Genomic DNA, 13,058 nt, shown 5'->3' with positions numbered 1-13,058 from the left:
CATATTCGAAACACGATTGCAAAAAAAACTTTTTAATGAAATATTTATTGAAATATTTTGTGATTTTCACAGTACATTTAGCTAGTAATATTGCAGGTTATGAACCAAAATTTAAAGGATTAAGTCTTTATTCATGTATTACTTGAATATAAAAATGCAACACTAAAGTGGATGTAACTTTGATTCCAATCGTCATATAAACAAAACAAGGCCTGTCTTGGAATCACAACAAATAGAGCTTTTATAATAAAAAAAATAGAAAAAATTAAAATCTATATTTTCTTCGAAAATGATGTTTTCTACGTAGTCAGATACCTTAAATTAAAGAAAACAAAAATATATAAAAGAGTTGATTGCACAATTACGTAGTTACTGTACCAGGGCTTGAAAAATTAAGAAAAAAAATTTAGCGCCCATGGTGACCTGATGCCTAGGATTTTGCAAGCCCTGTCCTAATGCAGACCTAATTTCCACTCCAACAAGCAGGTCATTTGCTCACAATTGTATTTCCCCGAATTTAAACAATACATACAAGGATGAGAAGCCATTAAAAATCTGATATCTGCAGTCAAATCCTCTGAATTGAATGCTTAAATTTTGTCATAAGCTTCAGTCCTTGTCTGTATAACAGTTAAGATGACACTACATTACACCAAGTTCTTGTGAATCAGGAATATTATCTTACAGTTCTAAATACTACAGTAGAAAAATACTCCATAGTTACTCTAGAGTTAGTTTTACTGTGAAAAATGCACATTTCTCAAATTCACAGGGTTATTTTACTGATAGGGTAATGATTATTAAGTGATTAATTAAATAAGACTTGCTTGGTCAATCAAAATATGTTGTACGTAACGAAAGTATGCCGATTTTTAAAAGTTAAGGAAGCTGCTACAGATGAAAACTCTAAGCTTTGTGATTTCATTTCTAAATCAAACAATAAATGGCATGTGCCATCTTTGCAAATGGTTGCAGTTTCATATCTGATGTTCTATATTATTGCCAATCATAGAAAAATGGTTTGATGTTATGTTTACCATTGGCAATGAACTGGGGCTGAACAAATCTTATATGCTTGCCTTGGCCATACAAGGCCATATTCGGGCCTTGTATGTTTTTTCTTTTAGTAAGTGCATGAACATCGGAAAATTTTTTCATCTTTTTTTTTTTTTTTTTTTAACTATTTCAAAAAATAATTATCTTCAAATAATCCCAAAAATTTTTTTTGATACCTCGCTTTATTCTTCCATTTTTGGCTTTTAACTAACTTTCTTTGATACCGAGCATAATTCTGGTTTGTTGCCATGGGCAATTTACTACCTAGCTAATTGTGTCGGAAGTGTGTGTGTTGCGTGCCTTACAGTCTGAGTGTGTATCTAGTGTTGTGTCTAATTTTTCAGTACTGCCATTTTTATTGCAGAAGTGAAGTGTAATGATTGAATATTTGTACCATTGGTAGGCCCTATGCTCTCTGTGGCAAGACTTTTAACTAACTAAGACTTTTTCAACTATGGCTTTTAACTAACTATATAGCTATGATTCTTGAAGCAGTAAGTAGTATTTTGCACTTGAGGATTCTCAAAATTAATTTGCACATGGTGAAACTATCACAACCAATGTTCAAATCTAGCTTGAGATTTTTTTTACTAATTCTGGAATTATTTGTTTTGAAAATCCAAAAATTATTCCTTTCAGTGATTCTGAATTTTCATCAATTCATTCTGGAATTATTTCTCACATCTATTCTATAATTATTATTTTTCTTTAATTCTGAAGTTATTTCTATCAAAAATTTGAAATTTTCATTGATTAATTCTGGAATTATTTCTTTCAAAATTCTGAACTTCTATCAATTTATTCTGGAATCATTTTTATCATTGATTCTAGAATTATTTCTTTCATTAAGAAATTATTACCTTTATTATATTTAAAAGTTTTTCTTTCATTGATTCTGAAAATATTTCTTTCATTCATCCTGAAAATATTTCTTTCATTGATTCTGAAATAATTTCCTTCTTTGATTCGGAAAATATTATTAATTTCATTAAATCTGAAATTAATCATCTTTCAATGTTTTAAACTATTTTCTAAAAATAGTCTGCAGGCCAGGATAACCAGCTCTGAGGGTGAGATGTATCCCGTGGGCTGAACATTGAGGCCCCTGGGTTAAGGCCGAAACACACTGATACAATGTTATGAATCCTGATTTGTGGAAATTCTGAGACGTGGGAATTTCACATCGCATAATTTCATGTTGTGAATCAGAATTATTGTGTACTACAGTGTTACTACAGTGTAGTGTGTTTCATCCTTTAACCATTTAAAAGTTTAGTTTTTTTTTTGCCATATTGTATCCAAAAAATAAGCAAATTTTTTATCAATTTTGTATTCAAATCTGCAGTCAACACTGTTAGAAGTATTGCATTTATTAATTTATTCTAATTTTTAATTACTGCAAAAAATGACATTTTTACTTGAAGTTTACTTTTTCTGAAAACCTGACCTTGAAACTGGTTTACACTACTACTTCATCAAACACCAACTCTGGCCATATTGCAATTTACTGCCATTAGTGAGATGGGCTGGAAGCGAAGGCGCTGTCTATGGGTGGTCACCTCGAGTTCATTAGAGAAAATATCTCATCGACATCCTCCCTTGGGTTCAAACCCAGGACCCTGACAACAACCTTCATGATATTAGACGAGCATCTTACCACCATGCCACTTGGGCACTGCTGGTTTACACTGGTTTTGCAATTCAAACTTTACTGGACAATTCAAAGCCATCTATTAGAAACACTGAAAACTAAAAAAAGACAAAAAGCCGGGCAAATCAGAGGATTGGTGTAGAAAAATATGCTGCCTGATTGGCGTCTGAGCAAATCAGAAAAAGACCCTGAACAGTGTTTGGGTAAAACTGTTAAGTGGTTACGGTTGCATGATGCATTTGGAGCTTTGTGCTATGCACCTAGTGTATGATTGTCAGTTAATTTCATTTCCCCAGGGGGAACTTTTCTTCTTGTTTTCATATATAAGCGATTTATTTCTTTCAATGGATCAAGGTGTTATAGAAGCATTCAGAGCTTACTAAACATTATGTTCATTGTCACAGATTTAGGGAATACCAAATATAAGTACCAGATTTCAGTCACAAAGCAAATTGAATTTCTCGAAGCCGTGGAAGAGTACCCAGTGTTACATACAATCATAGTAGGATAAGAAAAAAAACTGTTTTTCCTAATTTTGGTTCCAATCAACTAATATTTATCAACAAAATTGTATCCAGAACTCACTCAATTATCATCTGTTTCACCTGTTGTGTGACTTTGAGGTAATCTATGACTTGTTGGCCTGTGTGTGGGCATACCTTAAACACTTCACTTGGGATATCAGACTACTCTGTTACCAAACTTATATCTCCCCCTTCTTTCTTACGCTGCTGGAATCTGGGACCCCTACATCTCCAGTAATATAGACAAACTCGAATCAGTCCAAAATAAATCCGCCTGATTTGTTCTCACGACTGCTGGACATCTTTCATTTCCGTGTCCAAACTCAAAAACGAACTTCATCTCCTCCCTCTCTCTACTCTTCGTCTCATTTCTCAATTAACATTGTTATATAAAATTTTCCATGGTCAATTCAACATAGATACTTCTGTTATCTTAGCCAAACCATCCTATATCTCTAGAAGACCCGACCATTCCCTTAAAATGAAACCTATTTTTGCTTCCACTGACTGCTTTAAATACAGCTTCTTTCCTCATACCATTGGTGAGTGGAAAAAACTCCCAAGCTCTACTGTCGAATCCCCCATCACTAGTTTTTTGCCTAATAATCAAACAATATCTTTGTCATTTTCAATCGCATCCTCTTGTATAGGTCCCAGGGCCAACAATAAATAAATAAATAAAATAAATAAATAAGCCCTACCCCGAAAGTAAGCCCTAGTTGAAATCGTCAATCAGACACACATAGTGCATCATTGCAACACACGAAGGATGTATTGGATATATATAAAATGATGACTTTTTATTACTTATTATCAATCAAAAATGTAAATGAGCGATTTCATTGAAATTAATACAGTAAAACCTCTTTTGCTGACACCGGCCAGACAAAAAAATTAGTCCATGAAGCAGTGGTGACCGTTAATCAGGGATTTGAAATAACGGGGGAATAATTATTTGGCAGTTTTTATAAAAGAAGGGTGACAGCATCTAAGGGGTTTAAGGTACATCAGAGGGGTTTTACTGTACTTGAAATAAATTATAATATAAACTACAGGGCTCCCATTCAAAAAATTAGGAAAATGCAGGACTAAAAAGTAGGATGGGGAGGGTAACCCCTTAGACAACATAATCATAGCATAATGAGAAAAAATCCCTAACATTTTGTTTTTTGATTTGTAAATTTTTTTTTCATAGCACTATTTCAGTATCCTGTAAGATTGACTAAAGCAAAAGCAAAATGACAAATGACTTGATTACAAAACGAATTTTTGGACAGAACAGTGTACTAGCAACCACAGAGAGATAATTCTTCTCTGTCTCTCCTCATATATATATTACATTCTTTTTTTGGAGTCTTCCAAAGTGCAGAGTTTGTCAATTCTCTTCGACAATGCACAGAAAATTTTGAAGATGTACATTTTTTAAGAATGGCACCATTTCGAGACCACTTTCAAAAGCACAGTGCAAAATGTGTAAATTACAAGATCCGATGTAAATAAGACATGGTGAACCAGATAGTTTTACTGCGTTTTCCGACCTTTTTTAAAGGAATTTGTTCACATTTTACTGTTCAATGCCTCAATATATCAATCATTCCCTGCCCAATTAAAACCAATTACACAAAGTTTGTTGATAGGATTTGGTAAAAATGTAGGAAAAGTAGGACATTTTTTACCAAAAGTAGGAGCCCTGAAACTATAATTAAAGTCTGGTTAATACCCAAGCAGGCATCCGTAGATAAGAGGTGAATGTCTATGAAAACAGATAAATTTGAGGGTTTGAATTTTATCAAAGAAAAATGAAGAAAATTAATGGAGAAACTGTGAGACACCCAGGTTGTCTGTCTCAAGAAGCAATGTATATAAGTACTTTGGCCTCCATGGGGAAACTGGGCATATCCGGCAAAACCAGAACTTATTGATGTGTCAAAAATTACATATAGTACACCATAGTTAAAATTATGTGAATCAAATGAATCAAGAGAAAGTCAAAGTGCAGCAGGTACCAATAATAAACATTTATAGAAAATTGTATATAATCGCATCACAAAAGGCACAGTCAGAAGTTTGATCGATCAACAATTGTATGACAGAAGGGCGGATCACCCTATTCCGTTCAGACTGTTCAAACTACCCAGTCTCTTGAACACGTGTTGAAGGTCTTGAAAATTTCTTCAAGGCTTCATTAGATTACGGATTCATCCTGATCCTCTCTTGCAAACAGTGATTTACTGCCACATCGTTTCTAACATTAAATAAAAATAGCTAGTAATATATGACATATTTTGGCTATTACAACAGAAACTGCGATATGACCACAGAACAAGATTCTTTTTCCTGTATTCCCTTCATCAAGAGGTTAGCGCACCAACCTCTCAGTACAGACCTATGATGTCAGAGTTATGCATGCTTTGCGTTGGAGAAGTGCTGTCATCTGTCTTCCATGCTGAGGAGTGAAAGTTTTCATGATTATGTTTTTCTGCCTGCCCTGCTAGCTGAAGGGGGAACATTTGAGAATGAGCATGGAAAACCAACTTTTCAGACAACCACCACCGTGCGGCCAGTGGCGATTGCACCCGAATTATCACAATGCCCACACAGTGATTAATTATGAGACCACCCACTGCACAGTTCCATTTAGTGTTCGTGTACATTCTAAAGAAAGAAAATATCTGTGTTTCTGTAACATCACACTCAGATTGCAAGCGGTTTGGTCCCCCTACCTGGAATTTCTTTTCTTAAAATTCATCTTCGCATTGCATTCAGATATGGTTTCAATGATACCTCGGCTAACAAAGATAATTGGTTCTGGAATTACACTGCTGGCCACCCAAATTGCAACACCAAGAAAGACAAGAGATATCGCAACAATATTTATTTTGTAGATAACATGTTGACCAAGCATCAAATGATTAAATTTATAGACTTCTGTGAAGTGTGGTTCCTGCCAAAATCGGTAGCCAGAGTAGCCGCCATTGTTGGAGATCACCGCTGCCACATGCCTCGGCATTGATTCAAAGAGACTTTGGATGTGTTCTTGGGGTACAGCAGACCAAGCAGCTTCCACGCGTTGCCAAAGTTGATCTGGTGTGGCAGCTGGGGATGTAATCTGGGTCAATCGTTGAGCAACCATGGACCACATGTTTTCTATCGGCGAAAGATCCGGAGAGCGAGCTGGCCAGGGAAGCAATTCAATCTGGCGATTGACGAAGAACCTTTGGACAATATGGCTTGTTGAAATATGTTTATTTATAACAATGTTGAAATATGGCTGTGGGCAAGCCCTGAAGGTAAGGAAGGACAACTGGCTCCAACTCCTCGGAGATGTAGCGCTGGCTTTTTAAAGTACCGGCAATGCGTACTAGAGGAGTGCGAGAGTGATATCCAATACCGCCCCATACCATAATACCCGGTGCAGGACCAGTGTGGCGGTGCATAACGCAGCTGTTCAGCATCCTCTCTCCACGGTGTCTCCAGACTCGAATCCGACCATCGTGGTGTTGCAGACAGAAGCGTGACTCGTCAGTAAAGACAATTTCATTCCATTGTGCCGTCCACATCCTTCTTTCATCGCACCATTGGCGGCGGAGACGTCTGTGGTTCTGCGTCAAGGGTAGACGAAGCAATGGACGTCTTGCGGACAGACCACTCTGCTGTAAACGGCGTCGAATGGTACGCGCAGACACTGGATGATGCGGTACAGACTGAATGTGCTGTGCTATGGTTCGTGATGTGGCTGAGCGATCCGTCACTGCCATACGCACAATACGCCTGTCATCACGTGAAGTGGTGCACTGAGGTGGATGCGATCGAACACGTCGGTCCGTCGTACCCTCCTGCATCCAACGATCACATATCCGCATTACAGTTGTTTGGTTTCGTCCAACACGACTACCGATTTCCCTGAAAGATAATCCACAATCTCGGTAGGCCACTATCCTTCCTCTGTCGAACTCGGATACTTGATCAAAAGATGATCGCTGTTTTCTACGAGGCATAATTGATCGTTTTTTTGAAAAAACCACAAGAAAAACACAATTGCCGTACTTCAAATCGTCGAAATCTCCAAGCCTTAAATAGCGCTTTGAAGTGGCGCCACAGGCGCGCGTGATGTGCGTCTGCGCTGAAATTCTAATCATTTGCATATCTCACCTCCGCTAATGCATGTTGTAAATTTCATATCATTTGCATGCTTCCTTCAGGGTGTTGCATTTACGGTGGCCAGCAGTGTACATTCGTTAGTCGAAATCTTTGTTAGCTTTTCCAATGGGAAAAATGTTTAATTTGTTCTAGGGACTGTCCAAAATAACTTTCATACAACTAAGGAAGCACTATAAAAAAATTAAAACTGACCCCAAAGGCTGAGTAAACAACTCCACAACTGTACGATGGAGAATTTAATGGAAGATGAATAGCTCATGATGGGGACTGTTTTATGTTAATACAGTAAAACCTTGATAAGTCGACACCTCAAGTTATTGAAAAATTATGAAGGCTTAAGCGGAGTGCTGTCAGTTTCAATGTGCAATGTTGTGAAAATTGTATAAATTTAAAGTAATATGAAATTTATTAAAGTATGAATTAAAATAATAATATTAATAAAATTTATAGATCGCGAAAGAGTAAATAACAATTTTTTACCTTTTTATCTCTTATTACTTAAATTATTGTGGTAAAATGTACTGTACACTTTGATTTATAATTGTAATTTTTAATTTAGACTAACAGAGCAACTATTAGTCTAAAGTTATAAGTAGCTATAAGTAGCTTTTCTCAATAATAGAACTCTCTATTGCACATTAATTTTACATAGACATCAAAAATTTAAAATTTTAGTGTTTTAATTCTTCATCAGTAGTTCATGATACAACTACACAGTAATCTCAAACACTTTTGACTTGGTGGAGGGGCCCTGGGCAGGGAAAAGTAAACAGAAGACCTCAACTTGGGAAAGAATGTCTAATTTTTTTACAACAAAGATATTTTGTTTAAATTTCAAGCCCCAAATTAGTAGAGTCCATGCTTTCTATGATAATTTATTATCCGTAGCCGCTGCACTTTGACTTTAACTTGATTAATTTGATTCTTTGATTTACATAATTTTTGATGTCCTTGCACTATATGTAATCTTTGACGTATCAATAAATTTTGGTTTTGCCAGAGATGCCCTGGTCCCCCCCCCACCCCCGGGGGGGGGGGAGCGACGAAGTGCTGACGTTGCTTCTTGCGACAGAACCTGAGTGTCTTACAGTTTCTCCAGTAGAGCCCATGCTGAAATGAGATCTAGCTTGAACAGTCCCCAACGTTCCAAAAACCTTAGTCTGCAAATGAACTTCCCCAGCATAACTTTCGTTACTTAAACAGTTCTGTTTCGGTATATAGGATTTTATGGTGACTTTTAAGAATATGGCAATGTTGTTAATAAGCTCTTTTTTTAATGGAACCATAAAAATAGTCTGTTCCACTTTCTCAAATTTTTTCATAGTGACAAGTTAACCGAAATTAGCGACGAGTAAACGAGGGTTTAATAACATTGTTGTCTATGAGAAATTAGCGACGAGTAAACGAGGGTTTAATAACATTGTTGTCTATGAGAGGTGGAAGGGCCTGAAGAAAAATGACAACTTATTGGGGTGACAACTTAACAAGGTTTTACTGTATATCAGGGAAACCAACTTGGTTTCCCGATATATTATCTCACCCAATTTTCTCTGTTTTATGTTAGCACATGCATCCACATCCATTAAAATATTCATTAGCCAAATCCTTATTTGTTAGTGAAGGCAGAAAAGTGTCGAGAGACAAAATCTTTGTTAGCCAAGGTATCGATGTACTTTGTGTGAAGTAACATTTGGAAGTTTCATGTATGCACAGTTTCCAGGAGTTTGAGCATCAAATTCTGGTGCACCGCTGCATTGTTTTGCAATCACAGCATATGTATATGCTGCTGTGGTGGTCGAGTGGTTATAGTGACGGACTCGCGATGCGAGAATCCGGGTTCGAACCCCACAGTGGTGGTCGGCTGAAGTTGGTTTTCTGTGGTTCCTAACTTCAAGACGCAAATGCGAGCCGATCTCCCCATTAAAAAGTCTCGCCACAGAGAGCAACAGTCCTACAACGATAAATCATTCAATCATAACACTTCACTCATAGTTAGAAAAACTGGTGGCAGATGGCAGCACTACACATAACAAGCATTACATAGAAACAAAAAAAAACTTCACGTCAGGTTTCACTACACGTACACGCACATTCCCGCATGTACCGATTCGTTGGGGGTTCCGCGGGGGGGGGGGGGAGTGCATGTGTGGTGTAGCAGTAGTAGGTAGGGCCTCCAAAAAATGGCTTGGGGATCCATGATGTTCTTAAGTCAGCCACCTTGTTGGGCAATTTGCCTGTTGTGGCATTGTATTTGTATTTGTATATGGACAGCTAGCTCTAGTATGAACAAAAATACCAGACCTGCCAACTTCTCCCAATTAGCTTAGAATTCACTGCCGTCTGGAAACATTTTCCCGATATGAAGGGGGGGGTGGTTCTGTGGTCTTTCCGTGCCCATGAATATTCACATTTAAAATTATATTTTTCATGTTATCGTGTGTAAATACTTTCATTGTGAATTTTGTATTTCCAGAGAAAAAAACCTCATTGTAACAGCATGTTAGTAACGTTGTTTCTTTATCATTTCTGAAATATTTAGAATTGTTGGATCGCCGAAGGAGTCGGAATGGCCACACTGTTCATTACCGTGGACGTCATTCAAATACTGTAAAGGTGTTCCATTAGAGACGATTGTGCCTGAAATTTGCCAGGATAGCAAGGATTTAATGCAGGTGAACTTAGGTTTTGGCAGGTTTTCTTTTGTTGCTCTTATGCATTCTCCCTGAAATGGTTTTTTAGTTGAACAAAGTTGCGTTCGTTTATTTTTTTTAGAAAACATTCACCTTCAACCCAAAGAAAAGAATATCGGCCAAGGATGCACTCAACCATCAATATTTCAAGGAACTTTTGTTGCACCCTCCATCGTACGTCACGAGAAGACCGAAGCGATCTACAGTTTCTATCGGCACGCAACCGGGCACGAGTCGAGCAAGGAAATGACCATCGGAGTTATATTCTCCATAGGATTGTTTTTGTTTTTTTTTAACTCCATTTTTTTTAAATAACGTAATTCGAAGGAAGGAGAAGAAAGCTTTTTACTGCCATACAATGCATACGTGCATGTTTATCGAATGCAATATGCCATATTATGTTTATATATATATATATATGCAGTTGCGTGTAGACTGCACCCCCATTTTTTTAAAATATTTTTTTATGTACTTTAAAGCCATAGTTAGTATAACGTACAGGTACTTGTACCGTATTTTTTTTTGTAGTATTTTTGTATATATATATATTGTATGTTATCTCGAGAATGTCATACATTCGCAATGTTTTAATCTTTTTTTTTCTCCCCGTTCTCCCTTCCCTACAAGTTGTCAAACATATTTATTTCCGCATACCTCAGAGCGATTTATCACATAAGGTGACGAAAATGACAACAAGTATCATCCAATAATAGCCGAGATTGTCGGGTAGAAGCTGCCATCGAGGTCTGATGCGTGGCGATCAATGCACAATTTTTTTTGCGCCAAAATATATTACGAGTACAAAGACGGCTGATAAAGTTGATCACATATCAGTATTTTTCACCCCTTATGATGTTAATGTTTGCGAGTTACCTTTTACCATGAAAAATCGTCACTGGTTTTGTAAGTTTATAGTTTTATACTGGATTTTCTTTCTCCCTGCCCCTCGTTCTTTTAACATCATGTTTGTAAGCTACATAATCAAAGTGGAAATATATATTTTTATAGTCGAGTATACACACTTCATATGTACCATTTTAACGAAAATGTATGCATTTATTTTCAATAACACAGTACCTGCCGCTTAAGAACATCACTTTTATCTTGGCAATTTAATGTTCAATTTTTACAACTGAGGAATGACATTTGAAAAATGTAAGCTTTGAAGAGAACATACGGTTATGCAAAAATGTGACATGTGCTAGACTGACATCATTATTTATCACTGTTGATCAATGACACTATATTGTTTACATACCAGGGTGTTGCACAACCGTTTCAGTCATTGTCCTGAGGACCTCCCTCTGCCCTTGAGACCCCGGGCTGTGCCCATGCATTAAGACGCACTGTTTTTTTGTCCAGTCCTGTAAGTTTTTAACATTAGGTCTATTCACTCAGGCACAACAGTCACGGCTCGTCTTTTCAAAACATTTTAAGATTTTATATTGAACTGATGAGTGTAACCAAGTCAGACAAGCAATGTCCAGGTTCCAACAATAAGACTAAATATAAGTTAATAAAATTTTGTCTCAAGTTTCGCTCAATTTTTTAGTGAATGAAATTAAATCAGATGGTTTTATCAATTACAAATTTTAATGTTATACCGTTGGTTTGAATCCATTCTTAACAATTCAGTTTTATAAGGTAGTTGATTTTATTACTGGTTGGGTACTGTACCAATATACATATCAAATGGAATTTGATCGAGTTAGACAACTAATGGAACTGCAATATTGTCAGTCTGTATGTCATTATTATACGCATCGTAACATGTTTGTGTATCAGGAACGAAGTAAGTTCCTTGTGAATCAGAGTTGTCAGGTGTCCTGTATATTACCAGTTTCCTCAAAAAATATATTGATCACAAGCATCATTGTTTCTAGCGTGCTTGTTTGTGTCAAGTTTACATTTTTAAAGAAAGAACTAACCATATTAAACCATTCCAATTTATTTGCCACTGCCATGAATGTCATGAATGTTTGCTGACCAGTGACGCACCAATGTCTAGAGAAGTGGTTTCCAACTTTTTTAGGCCATGCCCCACCGAAGCATCTCTGAAATCCTGATGTCCTCCCTGTCAGGACCATAACTAGAACTGTTATCAGCAGGATATATATTACCCTACCCTGGAAACTATATCAACGCTTACAGTGGTTCTCAAAACTTTTGTCACCGGAGTATCCAAGTTCTTTACCTACCGAGCCTGGGGTGACCACAGATGGATGGCGACTTCGTTCCCCCATTGATTGGAAATTGATGTATGGCAATATATAACTGGAGTTATTGTGAAGTGAAGTGGGGTGTCCTTTGCCTCAATTCATTGTTCATCCACTGCTCTTCCAAATAGTTTAGTTGGGATTTTCACTTATAAAAGGACCACTATAAAGCATAAATAGATGCGAAAATGAATATCTCCAGTTTGCTGTGACTGCTCTAACAATGGTAGGAAATGCCCCCTAAGAGCTGTGACACACACTTTGAGAAACATTGCTTTATAACAGTGGTATATATACTAATATATCAATGCTGCTCAGTACTGAAATACCCTGCACCATTTTCTTGCTGCAATCAAGGCCAAAACAGCCTTTCCTATTTTCCTCTGGAGTGGTTTTCCTGCATGACGATGCACAGCTACATATGACTGCTATTACACAAAACCATTGGTGAAATTTTGGTAGACAGTGTCGGAACACAGATCATATATATAGCCCGGATCTATTGCCATATGACTTTCACATTTTTGTTCCACTGTGAAAAACATTGAAGGGTTGAGACATTTTTACTCGAACAGCAAAGTCATGGACAATGTTCAAAACTGGTTCTGATCTCAGTTAAAGGACTTTTGCGAGCAGGGCATTCACCACTTAGTGGAACAAGTGCTCGAGTAGCTTTGGAGATTACGTTTGAAATAAACTGTCATTTCATTCTGTGGTTGCTATTTCATTTTCACTTGATCCACCCTTACATAACTGATAT

General features: G+C 36.9%; 1 protein-coding gene across 1 annotated transcript in view; it reads left to right on the top strand.

The window, feature by feature from the left end:
* Nucleotides 1–11,951, top strand: part of LOC149066838 (cyclin-dependent kinase 4-like) — a 144,396-nt gene extending 132,445 nt beyond the window's left edge. Inside the window, exons 8-9 of the mRNA XM_089253077.1 lie at nt 9,932–10,064; nt 10,165–11,951. Of these exons, the coding sequence (XP_089109203.1) occupies nt 9,932–10,064; nt 10,165–10,332 (301 nt within the window). The 3' untranslated portion in view covers nt 10,333–11,951. The remainder of the gene's footprint in view (nt 1–9,931; nt 10,065–10,164) is intronic.
* The last annotated feature ends 1,107 nt before the right edge of the window (nt 11,952–13,058 follow it).

This window comes from Pholcus phalangioides, unplaced genomic scaffold (assembly GCF_987345545.1).
Source record: "Pholcus phalangioides strain wild (caught in Gottingen) unplaced genomic scaffold, Ppha-v1.0 ptg000032l_1, whole genome shotgun sequence".
NCBI classification, from domain to species: Eukaryota; Metazoa; Arthropoda; class Arachnida; order Araneae; family Pholcidae; genus Pholcus; species Pholcus phalangioides.
The sequence above is the reverse complement of the archived record's forward strand: the minus strand, read 5'-3'. Positions and strand labels throughout refer to the sequence as shown.